Source organism: Hippocampus comes, unplaced genomic scaffold (genome assembly GCF_001891065.2).
Source record: "Hippocampus comes isolate QL1 unplaced genomic scaffold, H_comes_QL1_v1.1 scaffold112, whole genome shotgun sequence".
Lineage (NCBI taxonomy): Eukaryota > Metazoa > Chordata > Actinopteri > Syngnathiformes > Syngnathidae > Hippocampus > Hippocampus comes.
Window position 1 is genome coordinate 1,920,746 of NW_017805841.1, and position 14,711 is coordinate 1,935,456.

The 14,711-nt window shown below is 40.4% G+C and overlaps 1 protein-coding gene across 6 annotated transcripts in view; it reads right to left on the reverse strand.

Annotated features, from left to right (window-relative positions):
• Positions 1–14,711, reverse strand: part of magi2b (membrane associated guanylate kinase, WW and PDZ domain containing 2b) — a 122,936-nt gene that overhangs the window by 28,881 nt on the left and 79,344 nt on the right. For all 6 annotated transcript variants that reach the window (XM_019888260.1, XM_019888257.1, XM_019888256.1 and 3 more), the window contains exons 7-9: positions 10,832–10,889; positions 8,689–8,810; positions 7,421–7,603 (exon numbers count right to left, since the gene is read on the reverse strand). In XM_019888260.1, coding sequence (XP_019743819.1) covers positions 7,421–7,603; positions 8,689–8,810; positions 10,832–10,889 — 363 coding nt within the window. The remainder of the gene's footprint in view (positions 1–7,420; positions 7,604–8,688; positions 8,811–10,831; positions 10,890–14,711) is intronic.

Below are 14,711 nucleotides of genomic sequence, written 5' to 3' on the forward strand. Positions count from 1 at the left end.
TGTCCCCTCTGCAGAAACAGAAATACATGTTTAAAAGATGTAAATAATTATACAGACTTGTTTAACTTAGATTTCGTGACAAAAGACAGGCTTTAATTTGTTACCACAAATCACCCCTCCTCCTGCCGAGTCATCACAAATGAAATAGGAAATGTCGGGTTTGCTTCGGGCTCGGGCCTGCAAATCAAGATAATTGGTCGGGCTCGGGCCGGGTTGGGCTTAAATACCAGCAGGCCGGGTCGGGCTGGATTTTTTGGGCCCGATCTTACCTCTACATCAAATCCATGGTATCATTTTAATCACTGTCTGTCATTACATTTATTTTCCACATGATGGCGCAGTAGCACAAATAAAGCCTCATGATGCTTCGGCCCAGGAACGAACCAATTGGATGTAAAGCCTCATTGCTTCATGAGGCTTCATTTTCCCATCACTAGTAGAGACAAACAATGCAATACTTTAATATGACTGCAGCTTACTGAGGCACTTTTTTGGGAACCTCTTCTTTGTTCATGTTTGTATGACTATTATTGTTTAAACTGATGTCCAAGACATGCACACCAGAGGCAGCACAAGGGCAAGAAATAATTTCAAGGCATTTCTATTCACTCAAATATGATTTGAGATACATACACATCTGTTGAGTTACATTCATGGTCTTCTAAAAAAAATTAAACTTCTTAGTCAAGGCAATACTACAATAGTACTTAATTGCTAACAGTACAGTTTTTCTACGGCCAGTAGAGAGAGCTTCCGCATCTTAAATTTAAATTGTGTCATTCATTTGCTTTATTGGCATGCAGAAAGCCATAACATGCCTCGGTCTGAGACAAGAATATTATTGTGAATTTCTCCCCTGTCTACAAATTGAAATATGGTGAATAAAATTTTCAAGTGTTGAGTCTGAAATGCAACCCGTTCAATGATTCAATCCAGTAAATAAAGAATTTAAAACATGTAGTTTTCATGCATTTCACTTGGCCAAAAACGGCCACTATGGAGCTAAAAAGTCCAATATGATGAAAACAGCATGTGATTGATTGGCACCGGTATTTGTAAATACCGGTATGTGAAGTTGGAAATTACAAAATTAGACAGGAATCCCCAGCCGTGAGAAGTTTCATTCCACCTGTATTAACAGAGCTAAAATAGTAACCAGGTGGACACAAATGGCCAGCATCGAGAACAGATGGTTAAGCCCGATCGATTTGTTTTCAAACCATGTTGTGTTCTTATGTTTGAAAATGTGGGAAAGTGGTGCTGGCGGATGTGATGAAAAGAGCCGTCTTGCCATTTTTCAAAACAGAACACATCCGGTATACTCTCAGGAAAATGAAATGAGAAACAACATGACTTTCTGTGCGGTCTGGTAGCCATTGCATTTGGGAAGCACTCACATAAAAGTCTGCGGCGACGTATTGGAGCAACATGACGTCCCGCTTGAATGTCTCATACATTTATTTTTTTTTCTTCCTACTTTCTTCCCTCCAAATTTTGCTGCTGTAGATTGCGAATTTCTCCATTGTGAGACAAATAAAGGTTTTCTTGTCTTATCTTCAAAACACAATATCAGTTTGTTGGTAATGCCTGCAGATGACACACACGAGTTTGTGGGAGAGGCACAGAGGTGAAAGAGAAGGTCGATGAATCTTTGTGAATAGCTAGTACAAACCCGATGACATCCGAGAGCCTCTGTGGAAATGTCACAATCGACACGGTGACAGCCGCGTGGATCAACTGTTTGAGTGGTGTCTCGCGCACAACACAGCAGAAGGTTGCACGTCCCTTCGGGTGGAACTATGAAAAGCCTCATCTGACTTTATGCAGCGGTAAGTGTGCGCACGGGGAGGATGCCCATCAGTGATGCCTGAATAACACTTTGCTGGAGTGTTGATTCATCCTTCTCTCGTGATAACTTATTGAACGCTTCAAATCACTTTATCCGACAAAAAGATGCAAGAGCTTGGCAGAGCTCATTAAATTCACCTTTAACGTCATCACAATACTGAATTTTTTAAAAGTGCGCTCATGTATTGAGTGTACGTACGATAACATTCTGTCATTTTGGATGATTAGCCTTTGTCCAAAAAAACAAATCTAGTGCAAGAGCTGCATAAGACATAATTAGCTATTCATTTATAATGATGAGATATCATAATGGACAAACCCTGCTATATTGTTTATCATCATTTGTGGCCCTGCGATATCGCAGATTTTTAAGCAATCATTTTATATGTGTGTGTATATTTTTGTTAACAGTATTCAGGAAAGTCCTCATTTAGATTTGTGTGGCTTCGGTGCAGTATTGCATTGTGTCACTAAATTCCGGCCAGCACTGAGTTCAACTGGACATAGGTGCACCATAAGTAAGAGCAAGAAGAAGCAGCAGAGAATGTTTCCTACCAAGCTCCACTAATAGTCATTATTCCCGTAGAGCAGAGAGAATTTATGCCTGTGAGTATTGTATGCTCTGTTAGTATGTGTTGCTGCTCCATCTGTGTAAAGTAGCCGCCTTGTAGTTGCTAATTTTCAGCTAGCCCATTTTGGATTGTTAGGATTTTGTTCAACAAAATCATCTAAATATTTTGGTGTATTTGTAAATATACAATGTTTAATTCTCTTTTAGGTCAGTATATTGATGGCATCAGCAGAGTAAGTGTTGCAGTAGGTAGAGAAAGAGTGTTCACGGAGTGAATGACAAACAGCATGTGAAAAAGCCAGTGACGTTCAATTCGAGCCATGCCGTCAGTCGGCACCGTTTACGGTAGTTTCTTAGTTGTATATCTGTAAATAAATTATTATTTTTAGATTTCCATAAAGGGCTTGCTTAAATTTCAACTAGTATTGAATGAGAAAGGAAATAGACCTTATTGAACATGATTAGTTTACTTGATTAGCAAGAGCGGCTCTAAGTGGCAATGGCAACTGCTGACGAATATAATCATTCAATAAAGAATGTAACACTCTCTCTTGTGTCTCTGACTTAATTGAACTCTTCCCTTCGGAGTTTTAAAAAAAATGAGGGATTGTTGGGAGGCAAATACTTCATGAAGACAACACTGGATGGTCTCTGCACTTGTTTTATGTGCAGACATTTAGTTTTTGCTTTAAAATCTCAGTCCCATGACGAATGCGCTCGCCTTAAATCCTCTACTTCACACCACTGGAGGCCCTCAAATGCACACACACACGCGCAAACACACACGCACGCACACACACACACACACGCACACACACACACACACACACACACACACACACACACACGCGCGCGCGCGCGCGCGCACACAAACATGCATGTCACATGCATCATCACGCACAATCCCTAAGAGCAATGTCGCTCAACTCAAATAGGCCAGCTAATCTCAGCCAAGGAGGGCTCGTGTGTGTGTGTGTGTGTGTGTGTGTGTGTGTGTGTGTGTGTGTGTGTGTGTGTGTGTGTGTGTGTGTGTGTGTGTGTGTGGGGGGGTGTGTGTGTGTGTGTGTGTGCGTGTGTGCGCGCGCGCGCGCGCGCGCGTGCATGTTTGCATGCGTGTGCGTGCCTGTGAGCAGCTCTGGCAATGTCACAGAGGGGAAAGCAGCAAGTTGTGGAGAAGGAAAATCAGAACAGAGGGAAAGGGGCAGGGGGGAGTAAAAAGCTGACAAACCAGAAAGGAGGGATGCAGGGAGGAGGAATAAATGTCAAGAAGCGCAAAGAGGCAGGATGAAGAAGAAAAAAAACACACCGAGGCTGAGAAAGCAGAGGATAAGTGTCAGACGACATGCAAAGATAGGGAGACACAATGAAGTCTCAGTCACAGAGACAAACAAGGAGATAAAAGAGAGATGGAGGCCAGCTAGAGAAAGAGAGAGAGAGAGAGAGAGAGAGAGAGAGAGAGAGAGACCAACATGAAATTGAAAGACGAACGGCGGATGGAGGAAGGAGGCTTAAACGAGCAGTTTAGGCAGCGAGCGAGCGAGAGACTGGGCGTGAGGCCAGCTCGCGAGTTCACAGGAGTGCAAAGCGCAAACAGCCACGAGCGCTCTTACTTTGACGAACATCATCGTCAGCCCGCCCGTGTTGGGGCTTTGCTAACAGAGCTAATTTGCTAACAGCGATAATAACAATGGGTGGGGGATGTGAGTCACATAAGTTGACAGGCTTTCACAAAATGTCAGTAAGCCGTGGTAATATTAGCTGTTCTATGTAAAGGATAGAGAATATATACCTGTGTGTATTTTAATTTTGTCAGTCTACATGTGTTGCTCCCCTGTTTGTGTTCAAATATCCGTTGCTTAAAGGGTTATAACACCATGACACCAGTTATTCGCTAGCCCATTTATGGCATTTTGGATGATTAGCATAAGATCAACGGATTTGGCTAAGTCAATGCGATGTGAGGTGATTAAATGCTCAACGTGCAATCATCTTTGTTTGATGTTTAGTTTGACAATAAACCCCAGCTGGGAATGGCCATTAAAAAGCTTGAACCCCCCCCCTTTTTTTGAAGAGTTGTTTACTATCTGCCAAACTGCTGCTTGTTGGGATGTGATTGGGGTTGAGTTCAGTGCCACATAGAGTGCACCTATTTATTGCAAACTTTACACACAAGTCAAAGCAAAAGTAAATAAATACATTTGAAAAAAATTATGTTTTTGATAAAACAAGGGAAATGACAATGGGACAGTGCAAAGTATGGGCTGAATATGTCTTACCAGACAGTGAATTAGAATAATTTATATTTGAATTTGAATCGCCAAACTTGAATCAGTGCAATGAAAAATCTGAATTACTGTACATTAATTGAATTTTCATTGCTTAATTTGACTCTTTACTTTTAAAAACTGAATGTGAATCGTGCAATCTGAATTTGACTTCCTCACTGAAAATTCAATTCTGGATTTTTTTGCACATTCAGTTTTACAAATACAAATTCAAACCTTTTCCACACAGATTCAGCTAGCAGCCTCCCACCTTATTTAATTGAGAAAACAGCACTTATTCTTAAAACATGAAAAATACCAAACTGGGCACTGACATATTCATTTGAGATGACGATAAAGTAACAGACAAAACGGAGACTAATCGGGCCCATTCACGAACTATGATTGGGAAATACTACAGCGAACAACAAGTACAGGTACTGATTGTCGAACGGTTTTGCCCCTCCCTAACTCTCTCCATGACCTCTCTGACGTCCATGACCCAGCATCATTGTAACTTCAATCACATCAGCTTTTTACATCATTTCACTTTGTGAACTCTACTTGACTCACACGAGCAAAAATATCCAAAAGTGAACAAGCTGCTGGCAACAGATGCAGAAGACGGGTGGTGGTGGTGGTGGGTGGGTTCATTAGTTGAATAAAGTAGTAAAAGGAAAAAAAAACACATTTAGCTACAAGGGACCCACACTGATTACTAGTTTGTGGATAATAAAATCCAACTGTAGCACAACTCTGGTGAAATTGAGGTGAAATGATTAATGAAGAAGCACCATGCAGCCCAATTAGCTCGTAAACATAAACACGGGCGGACATCAGGTTACAACATACTGAAACTGGATTTGTACTTTTGTTAGAATGTCGCCTATCACTAATTTATGCTGATGCAATAGTCATAATTACAGTTTTTTATTGTATGAAAAACAATTGTAGGCTATAAAACAGTCAAATTAAAAACTAATTAAGCAGTAACTGACCATGCCCTCTTGTCCACATGACTTTGTCGCCTTACGTTTGGCAGCTTGAAATCGATACTATTATGACTATTTTCATCCAAGTTTTGTCTTTTTCTTGCCCTATTTTTGTCATTTTTGGCTAGATTTTTAAAAATTAAATTTTTGTTGTCTATGTTAAAAAAACTTTTGTATCATATTTTAAATTGATTTGGAGAGTATTTTGTCATATTTTTTCTATTTTTGTCCTTATTTGGCCAGATTTTTTGCATTTTTTTTTTTAATTCAGATTTTGATCAGTTAATTCTTCAAATCTGATGTACCAGATTTTTGTCACTTTGTTTTTTTTTCCCCGAATTGTGTATGGGTTTTTTTTGGGGCCATTTTTGCTATTTTTGTCAGGAGTTGTTACTTTTTTGTTTTTGGTTATATATTTTTTTTCAAGGTGAATTGAATTTTCATCGGTTTAGACTACCTCAGTTGGAAACTTATTTACTAACAATACATATTTGGATAAAAAATATTTACCCTAAATGCATTTTTCATGTAAGTTTTGGTTGTACTTTGGTCCTGGAGCTGGGTCATTTTGGTTGTTTGGTGTCTTATAAGCTCATGTGGGCTGGGTGTACTATTGTATGTGTCAAACAGTAATCAAAACGTCATTCATTCATATAATTCTTGCGATGCTTACAATCTTTGAAATAGTTCATTCACCTATTGGCATTCGATGCATTTTGCCAGTTTTTTAAATTTTGCAATACTAGTCCATTTTATTCATTATTTTCTGTCTGGTTTTTGCCAGTGTTTCTGTTGTTTCGCATGATTTTTAACATTTTTTTGGGGGACAATTCTTTGCAGATAAATGTAACTTGTTAACAGTAAATACTTTGCCCATTGTATGATTTCCGTTCTTACTATCAGTAATATGTTCACAGACAAAAGTAATTATGGCTATAACTAAGCAGGTTTTCTCGTACTACATGACAATATATCGTTACATCCCTGTGTGCACCACAGTAGTTCAGTGCAACAGAGCGCCCATGTACATAGACTATAGCGGTGGGGTGCACTGAAAAATTGGCATGATAATCAAATCAATACAGAGCATACTGCATGTAGTCAATTGCAATTTTGGAGGGTGAACCTTTGTGTGGTGGCAAAATGACACCACCTAATTGTGATGCTTCCCCTGCTGGGACCCACCAGGCCTCTTAAGTGGCACGTATTGCCAAAAATGAAGACAAATATGTATTTGTACAACAAAACACAGCATAAAACCCATTGAGATAAAAGGTTTACATTTAGATTCTGCTCAACAGGTACAGAGTTGGGTTAGGACTTAAAGACCACGTAAAGTAAATTCAGAGATTTGTTTTTAAGCGCATGGTAAATGTTTGAAGATAATTGCGTGCAAAGACGGAGAATTATTTAGGATGCAATTGTGGAGTGTAGCTGTTCTTCATTATTGCAATTTTGCAGATTTAAAAAAAAATTTTTTTTTTGGCGTGGCGAAAACCTTGGCCAGTGATGAACTTTGGCGTCCAGCATGAGTCACCCCTCCCCCCACTGCATAAGAACTTGAAAGCTTCCCTTCTCATCAGTGCCTACACCCCTGAAAATAAATTGGCCCTTTAGATAACCCACGAGCCCGGCTGCTTCAAGGTATCTTGTTGTTGTCCGTGAGTTTGTCTGTGTGGTGCATCACATTTAGAAGACGCATTTGATTTTCACTTGACGGGCACTTGAAGAGAGTTTTGAAGTACCTGTGTCCATCTTTCCGTCCTGAGCAGCCGGCCCATCTGGAATGACACTCTTCACTTGCAGGAACTCGTCGGGCTCATCACCTCCAATTATTGTGAAGCCAAATCCCATGTTACTCTTTTGTAGGCCCGTAGACAGAAATGTGCCTTTCAATTGGGTCGGGTCCCTCGTGAACAGCGGCTTTTCTGCAGGAGAGACAAAACAGAAGCCTGAGGTTGAAGGTATTTCTTGCGGAGTTGAGTCGTGCACAGAAGATCTCAGTGTTTTTTTTTTGTTTTTTTTTTTTAGAGTGGTGTGTGGCGGGGGTGGGTGTAAAATTAGTTCTCTCGCACTCTGATTACTTTGCTGCATGTTGCGCCAGCTTTTGTGCAGCTTTCCCCCCAAACATTAGTGAGTCATTTGGCGCTTATTTTGGAATGGTCTAGCACACCCTTATCTCGGTGCCTGGCTCAGCTCACTGGAGGCCTTCGGGGTGATCATGTTCTCGGTGGTCTCACCCGCCCACCCGACTGCTGTTCTCTCCACTCACCCCCAGACATGCCGACATTGTGAATCTGCCCTGTCTGATGCTTCTTCACAACAAGGCCGCTCCTAACAGTATGGACAGTGGACAAAGATGCATGAAAGCTTGATGTGCACCGACACAGCGCAATTTGCATCTCCACCTTGCGGTCTCTTTGAGTTGTCTGCAAAAGTTGAATGGAGGCACCTTGGCTTTTCTTGGTTGTTGAAGACATTTTGCATTTCATCTAAAATTCTTCATCTGTTCTAAATTTTAGGTGGGGGCCTTCTTTTTTATGTCTCTGATGGGTGTGGCCCTAGAGGGTGGTTACATAAGAGATGCTGTTGTTGTTGCCAGGTATAGCAACAGGGACTTTTCTTGTCCCCCTATTCCCTAGACAAGAAGAAGAATGGAGGCCCTCCCAAAGGTAAAAAAAAAAAATCTAGGCGATGGATCAAGAAAAGATATATTTTGTTACGTAGAGTAATTGACATATCTCGAAATGCCAAATACGGTAATTTAAATAAATAAATTCGCCTCCATTCAACTCGCTTCCAGTATTTTTTCCGTTTGGATCCAAACGTACTAAATGAATCCCTCGGTTATTTCGCCCATTTGGCAGAGGCAATCCTTGGTGCACCCGCTTAGCACATCAGCTTCCACTTTTGTTTGCGTGCGCAATCAATTTTGTCGAACCTTTTGTACATCAGGCCCTTTGAGTGATGTTTGTGCAATTTCCCCACAAGGTGATACCATCACGCAGTGTACCTCTGTATATGGTGGGCAGCGGGAGAGCGGAGAGGCCCTGACTCTGCATCTGCCGTTGTTGCTCAAGGCGCCTCTTTGCTTCCAGGACTGGATTCTCAAACTGAGTCCTGCGATTGATGTGACTGCAAAGAACATTGACGATTAGGCTAGAATCATAACGATACAGTGCAGTCAAGTCCCTGAGAGAATATATTTATCTATTTAGTTATTTTAAAAGGCTTTTTGCCTTTCCATATCACCACAATGGATTTCATACATACAATGGGAGTTAAGTGTGGTGTTTTTACAACATGACATTTACCATTTATGGAATGATAGTAACATGATGCACGTTAGCCTCCATTTCCTGGGTGTCAAAAGAATGAAGGTTAAGAGATATCACTGTAAATATAGAAAGGTTTAATACTCACTACTTTTGCGGGAGATTCAAAGTGCCGCATTTTTCAAACCATAAGGCACACTTAAAATCTTTCAATTTTCTCAAAATTCGACAGTGTATAATGCAGTGAGCCTTATGGATGTATGAAAGTCAACTTTTCAGTTTGTTGTCTTGAATTCAAATTCCGTCCTTCTCATTCTTTAATCATTATGTTTTCATCATGCCGGAACGAGAGCTATTTCCTGCTTCCATGTCTAACAATCATGGGAAATCTAGTCCAACTACCTATCACTGCATTTGGATTGAATGCAAGCTGAGCGTTTCTGGCGGCGCGTTTCCAAGGTTAAAATGTGTTACCGCGAGGTAAACTACACAGACGGCTTCTAATAGCTCTGCAGAACCGAAAGGAAAGTGAGTGCATTGTTTACAGCTGTTGAACTGTCAACCAAGATAGCATTTATCATTAGCCAGAGAAACAACACAACCACCGGTCACGAGACCGACAATGTTCAAAGTTGTTTTTTTTTGTTGTTTTATTTCTTTCCATCTATCAGAAGATCCCTTCCCTCTTCTCAAAGAAAGCCCCAATTTTGTTGCATGGTGAATAAAAGTGCTAGCTGATATTTCGTGTCCGGTCTGAACCTGCGCTAAATCCCTCAAATAAATATTTGGTATAACAATGCTTCACATAATCCACTTTATAACCTGGTTTGCTTTATGTATGAAAATGTTCATTGATATTGCGTCTAATGGTCCGTAATGGTGTGCCTTACTAGGCCTTCATAACAGCCGCCCTCACTCGGAGTTTGTGCATAATGACTTCAATTAAAGCTGGAAATCATCTTTGTTGTGTCTCAAATCCATTAAGTTGGCAGAAGAGTCAAATATTAGTAAACTACATTTTGGTAGCCAGACGTACCTTTTCATTGCTGCACTTTGGACCTGCTAATGTATTTTTAACACTGATGAAGTGTGCAATGATCTTGCTGTCCTTTAAATTAGCTGCATCTCAATGAGGTTGTGTTCAACACAAAGGTGTACAAAAAATGTTGATTTCAACATGGGGTCCATTTTTTTTAATGCCAAAGTAAATGATTGGTTATTGATTAATCTTAAAGATATAAGCTTCATTGCGCAGTGGTTAAATCAATGTGACAACTAGTGAGGAGAACGCCATTGCTCTATAAATAGAATAGAATACTGAGGGGAAAAAATATATTAAAAAAGTGAAATTCATATATTTACCACATGGAGTCAAATTCTTTTGGATTTTTGAAATAAATTTTCTAAATTAAATCTCACACCTAATGAAAGCCCATAATTCAATCTCAAGCAAGGACAATATTACATAGGAACAGTACAATTGGCTTTTAAAATTGAAATTAAGTGAAAGATATTTCTCCATTTGTTTAATTAGGCTGTACGTTTACAGAGTACAACCTTCAGTTTTAGAACTTAACTACTCATATATACGAACTTTTACACAATATTCAAATGTATTGAGATGCACCTGCAGGCTACCGTATATTTCCAACGGTAAATCCTGAAGGCAATATGTGACTACAGCCAAAGGGTGTTTAAAAAAAAAATCGACGCCATAAATATTGCAGCATAAAATAAACTTCAAATTTGGATAATCTGTGCCTATTACAAGAGTTTTGACAAATGAGCCTCGAGACGCCAAAGACAAGCGTGAGCAAAAAGTCATTCATAATTCATCAGGATGCAAACAACGGAATGGTTGCTTTGGCCGTTGCGACTTACTCCACGTAGTAGCTGCCGTAGATGGGGTCGTCGATCTTCTCCCAGCCGTAGGGCAGCTCTGAGGTGCGGGGAAACACATGAGGGAAATGAAGTCAGTTTATGGCGTGAGCAACAGAACAAAACCGAACACTAGAGCCACTAAAAGGAGACAGCGGGCATCTAAGGTCACGGGCCAGCACTCCCACTGTCCTTTTTCCTTGACGGTCGATACTTGAAAAAGAAAACTAATTTATGGTCCAATTATTGTGCCGTTACATTCCATAACACCCCGTAACAGGTGAATATCCACAAAGTACCGAAGAAATACAAATGCAAAAAAAAAAAAATAATAAATGTATATCAGGTGGGGAGGTATTACTGTATTTTTGTTGCCATCCTCTTGCTCTACGCTTCAGTATCTGTGACTTTGAATGTGTGTGGCTTTAAAAGACAGGGCTTGGCTTGTTGAGTGAAGCGAAGGTCAGCGAATGAGATTGTAGTTGGCTGTTGTCAGCTCAGGTCAGCCAGTCCGTGCGTTCAGTCCCTGGGCGTCACATGTGGTCAGAGCAGCTAGCGTAGGAACAAGCTCGAGTATTTATTTTGTGATCGTTTGCCCCAAAAAAGCGAGTAAAAGTGCACCGTTGGCCGTGTCGCTACTTGATTACTTATGAGGGCATTACAATCCGTTCTAATTAGCGGGGGTAAACAATATCAAATTAGCTAATGATATGAACGTCATTGCGTCGGCTTGTAGACGTGCTTATTTGGAAGCCAGTTCTGCTTTGCAGTACACAACACACATTGCGCTTCATCTTCTTTTGTTGTAAAATGATCACAACTTTTCGCTAACTGGGGCTGCAACTAATAATTGTTTTAATCATCGATTAATCTGTCCAATTTTTCAATTGATCAACTGAATCAAAATGCTTTTCTGTCCTTTCTAGCCTTCCCTTCAGAAACAGAAAATCATTTCATTTCGACAGTGCAGAAAATGCACAAACAAGCGACTGATTAATTGTGATTCGGTTACTGGTTTGGTCCGTAACATGTCAGAAAAAATGCTAAATGTTAATCAGTGTTTTCCACAGTAAAAGCAAAAGAGAGAGAGAGAGAGAGAGAGAGAGAGAGAGAGAGAGAGAGAGAGAGAAATGCCTTCTAAACTATGTAACACATTTAAGAAAGCCAATTTCCAGACAATTTCAGACCTCTCATTCACAAAATAAGTAACACCCTCATAGGGCTTAAAAAAAAAAAACATTAAAAATCCATACTGAAACCAAACACAACCCATTGAAAGGTGGCCCATCATCATTATGCAAAAATGCAAACCAGTAATTGTAAATTTGCAAAATACAATGCTCCCTTGTATGGCCTAAGAAAAGAGAGTGTCACTGCATGTGTTATGACAAGACCTGTGAACGGTGGATTGAAGAATATGTGCCATTTTTAAGGACAATTAAGGCCTTCTTTTGGGAAAATCTTAATGTGAGGATCTTGTAAAAGTTTATTAAAAATGGTCACTGAGTTAACTGGCTGTTAAGTAGCTCAATCTATGCCCATCCCTGTTCTACAGCAAAAAATTGTTCCCGTTTATAAAAACGTGTACCAAGCACATCTTCACATTTGTCTGTTCTTTTCTCACAGCCGCCCACTCTCTTTTGGCCTTCCAGCTTCTCCCTTTGTTAATTGTCTCGTCCTCGCTGCCAAGTATCCCTTTTCCCATTTATCTCTCTTTTACTGCCCTCGGATAAAGTGGGTCAAAGCGGGGCTAAAACGCTGCGTGGCTTTTTGTCCTGCCTTTCACCTCTAGCCAACAAGACAACACAGAGAAGGATACAAGTGCAGTGAACCCCACTATATCCCAGTTCATGGTTGGCTGCCTTGCTTTATGACAGATTTTTAAGCCAACGATGTTTAATGGGGTTGCAAGAATCAGGAATTTGAATTACGCGATTTTAGTGTAGTAACACGTCAGGTGTACAGGTCTACTAGGAGAAATGCAGCAGAATGAAGAGCAGGAAGAAGAGGCAGAGAAGCTCCTCAATGAAGCTCCAATTATTGTCGCATGTGCGTGTGCGTGTGTGTGTGTGTGTGTGTGTGTGTGCGCGCGTGTGTTTTAACGGAGCAGTTGTTTGTACATTTACAATTACTGTACAGTAAAATGCTAATCAATGCTAATTTTCATGAGGTGCTCTTTGGCATTAGGCAATATATGTTCACATTAGGCTCGGGAAAGAGTTTAAATTAAACTCTTTCGTTAAACATTTTAATGTTTAAATAATGTTTAGTTCCTGTTCATTTATTGTGTGAGTTTTACAATTCGACTGGGAGTGACAAAAACACGCTTTGCCTTTTCTTTTGGAGACCTGTGCCACAAAGTGTATTTTAACAAGATTGTGCTGTACTAAGTTTAATTAAGACATGCGAGGGTGTCGCACATCATGGTGTCTACAATCACAGCCTTGATAATGCATATTAAAACATCACGACTTGAGTGTTATTGCTTTAATCTCCATTTAGTGAACAACACCAAGTTTTGTTTATCCGTTATTCCGGCCCGCCAACACAAATAGTTCCACATTTTGCATATTCGCTAATTGGCAGGTTGACCTGTGATTCAAGCACGTAGTTATGAATGCCATTGAAGTTCTCGGCAGAAAATGCTTGGAGGAGAGGGGGTGCCTGCAGCCAATCATATTTCAGCAAAATATGTCCTGTCAAGAACTCCAGTTGAATTCTTAATAATGGTCCCAGGTGCCTAAAACTTTTTTTTTTCCTTTGGTGAACAAAAAACAACCGTAAAAATGACAACAACAACAAAAACACTTATAGCAACACATCGCATTGTTATCAAGTGCTATCAAGTTCTGCCATTTTGTCAAAATACAGATTGATGATTAGCCACCATCGTGATAGCAAGTTAGCCAGCTAGCTCGTTCAGCCTTGTTTCTAACAGTCATAGAAACAATAAATGCAAAAATAACAATTCACAAATAACACAATGTGCTACCTGTATGGTTTATTTAGGTTGTTCCTCCTCATCAACCACTGCTCGCTGAAGTAGGCCAAATTAACAGCTTCGAACACTTTGAAGTGGAGTGATGTGTCATGTTAAAAGTCCCGGAACATTTGCACTGTATATTATCATGAAGGACTCTTGTGCAACTAAATTGTTTGGTCAGAACGAACTGTTTTATGAGTGTGCTTCATGAAATACAAATGGATTTAAACCACGTGGAAGAGGAAAATGTGTATTGTGCGAGTTCCCTTATTGCGGGTGGCTGCGGAACGTATCTCCAGCGCTCAACAGAGGTTCACTGTATGTCGCTGTAAGAAGCGTTTAAGATGTATTTGGGTGAAGCGCTCACTCGGCAGGATGAGGAACATAACAAGGGGATTGACCTTGCACTTTTACGTGCAAGTAAACATAGAAAAATGCCCATCCACACCCACAGCCATCTGCTCAAGCTGCTCCGCTCCCACACAAGCATACGCTACTAATTCAGCACTTGTGATAAGCATCCATCAGACATTTTTTAAGCGGTCATCTTCCTCCCCTAAAATTTTTTATACATAAATAATAAAAGTACACTCTGATATGTATCATAAAGGACTTAACAACTTCAGCATATTTTGCTTTTTCTTTAGCTTTTTAGACAACACTCATTACAAAAAGTAGACATAGTAAGACGCATAGTGTGGGGTCAAGTGCTCCTATTACAGTGATGTGTTCCTCGAGCCGGTCCTCGAGGCCAAGGACCGGCTCGAGGACCGAAGGTCGGTCCTTGGTCCTTGGCCTTGGCCTTGCAAGTCAATTCCTTGGCCTTGGCCTTGGCCTTGGGAGTCAAGTCCTTGGCCTTGGCCTTGGCCTCGGGTTGCCGGTCCTCGGACACAATGAGGG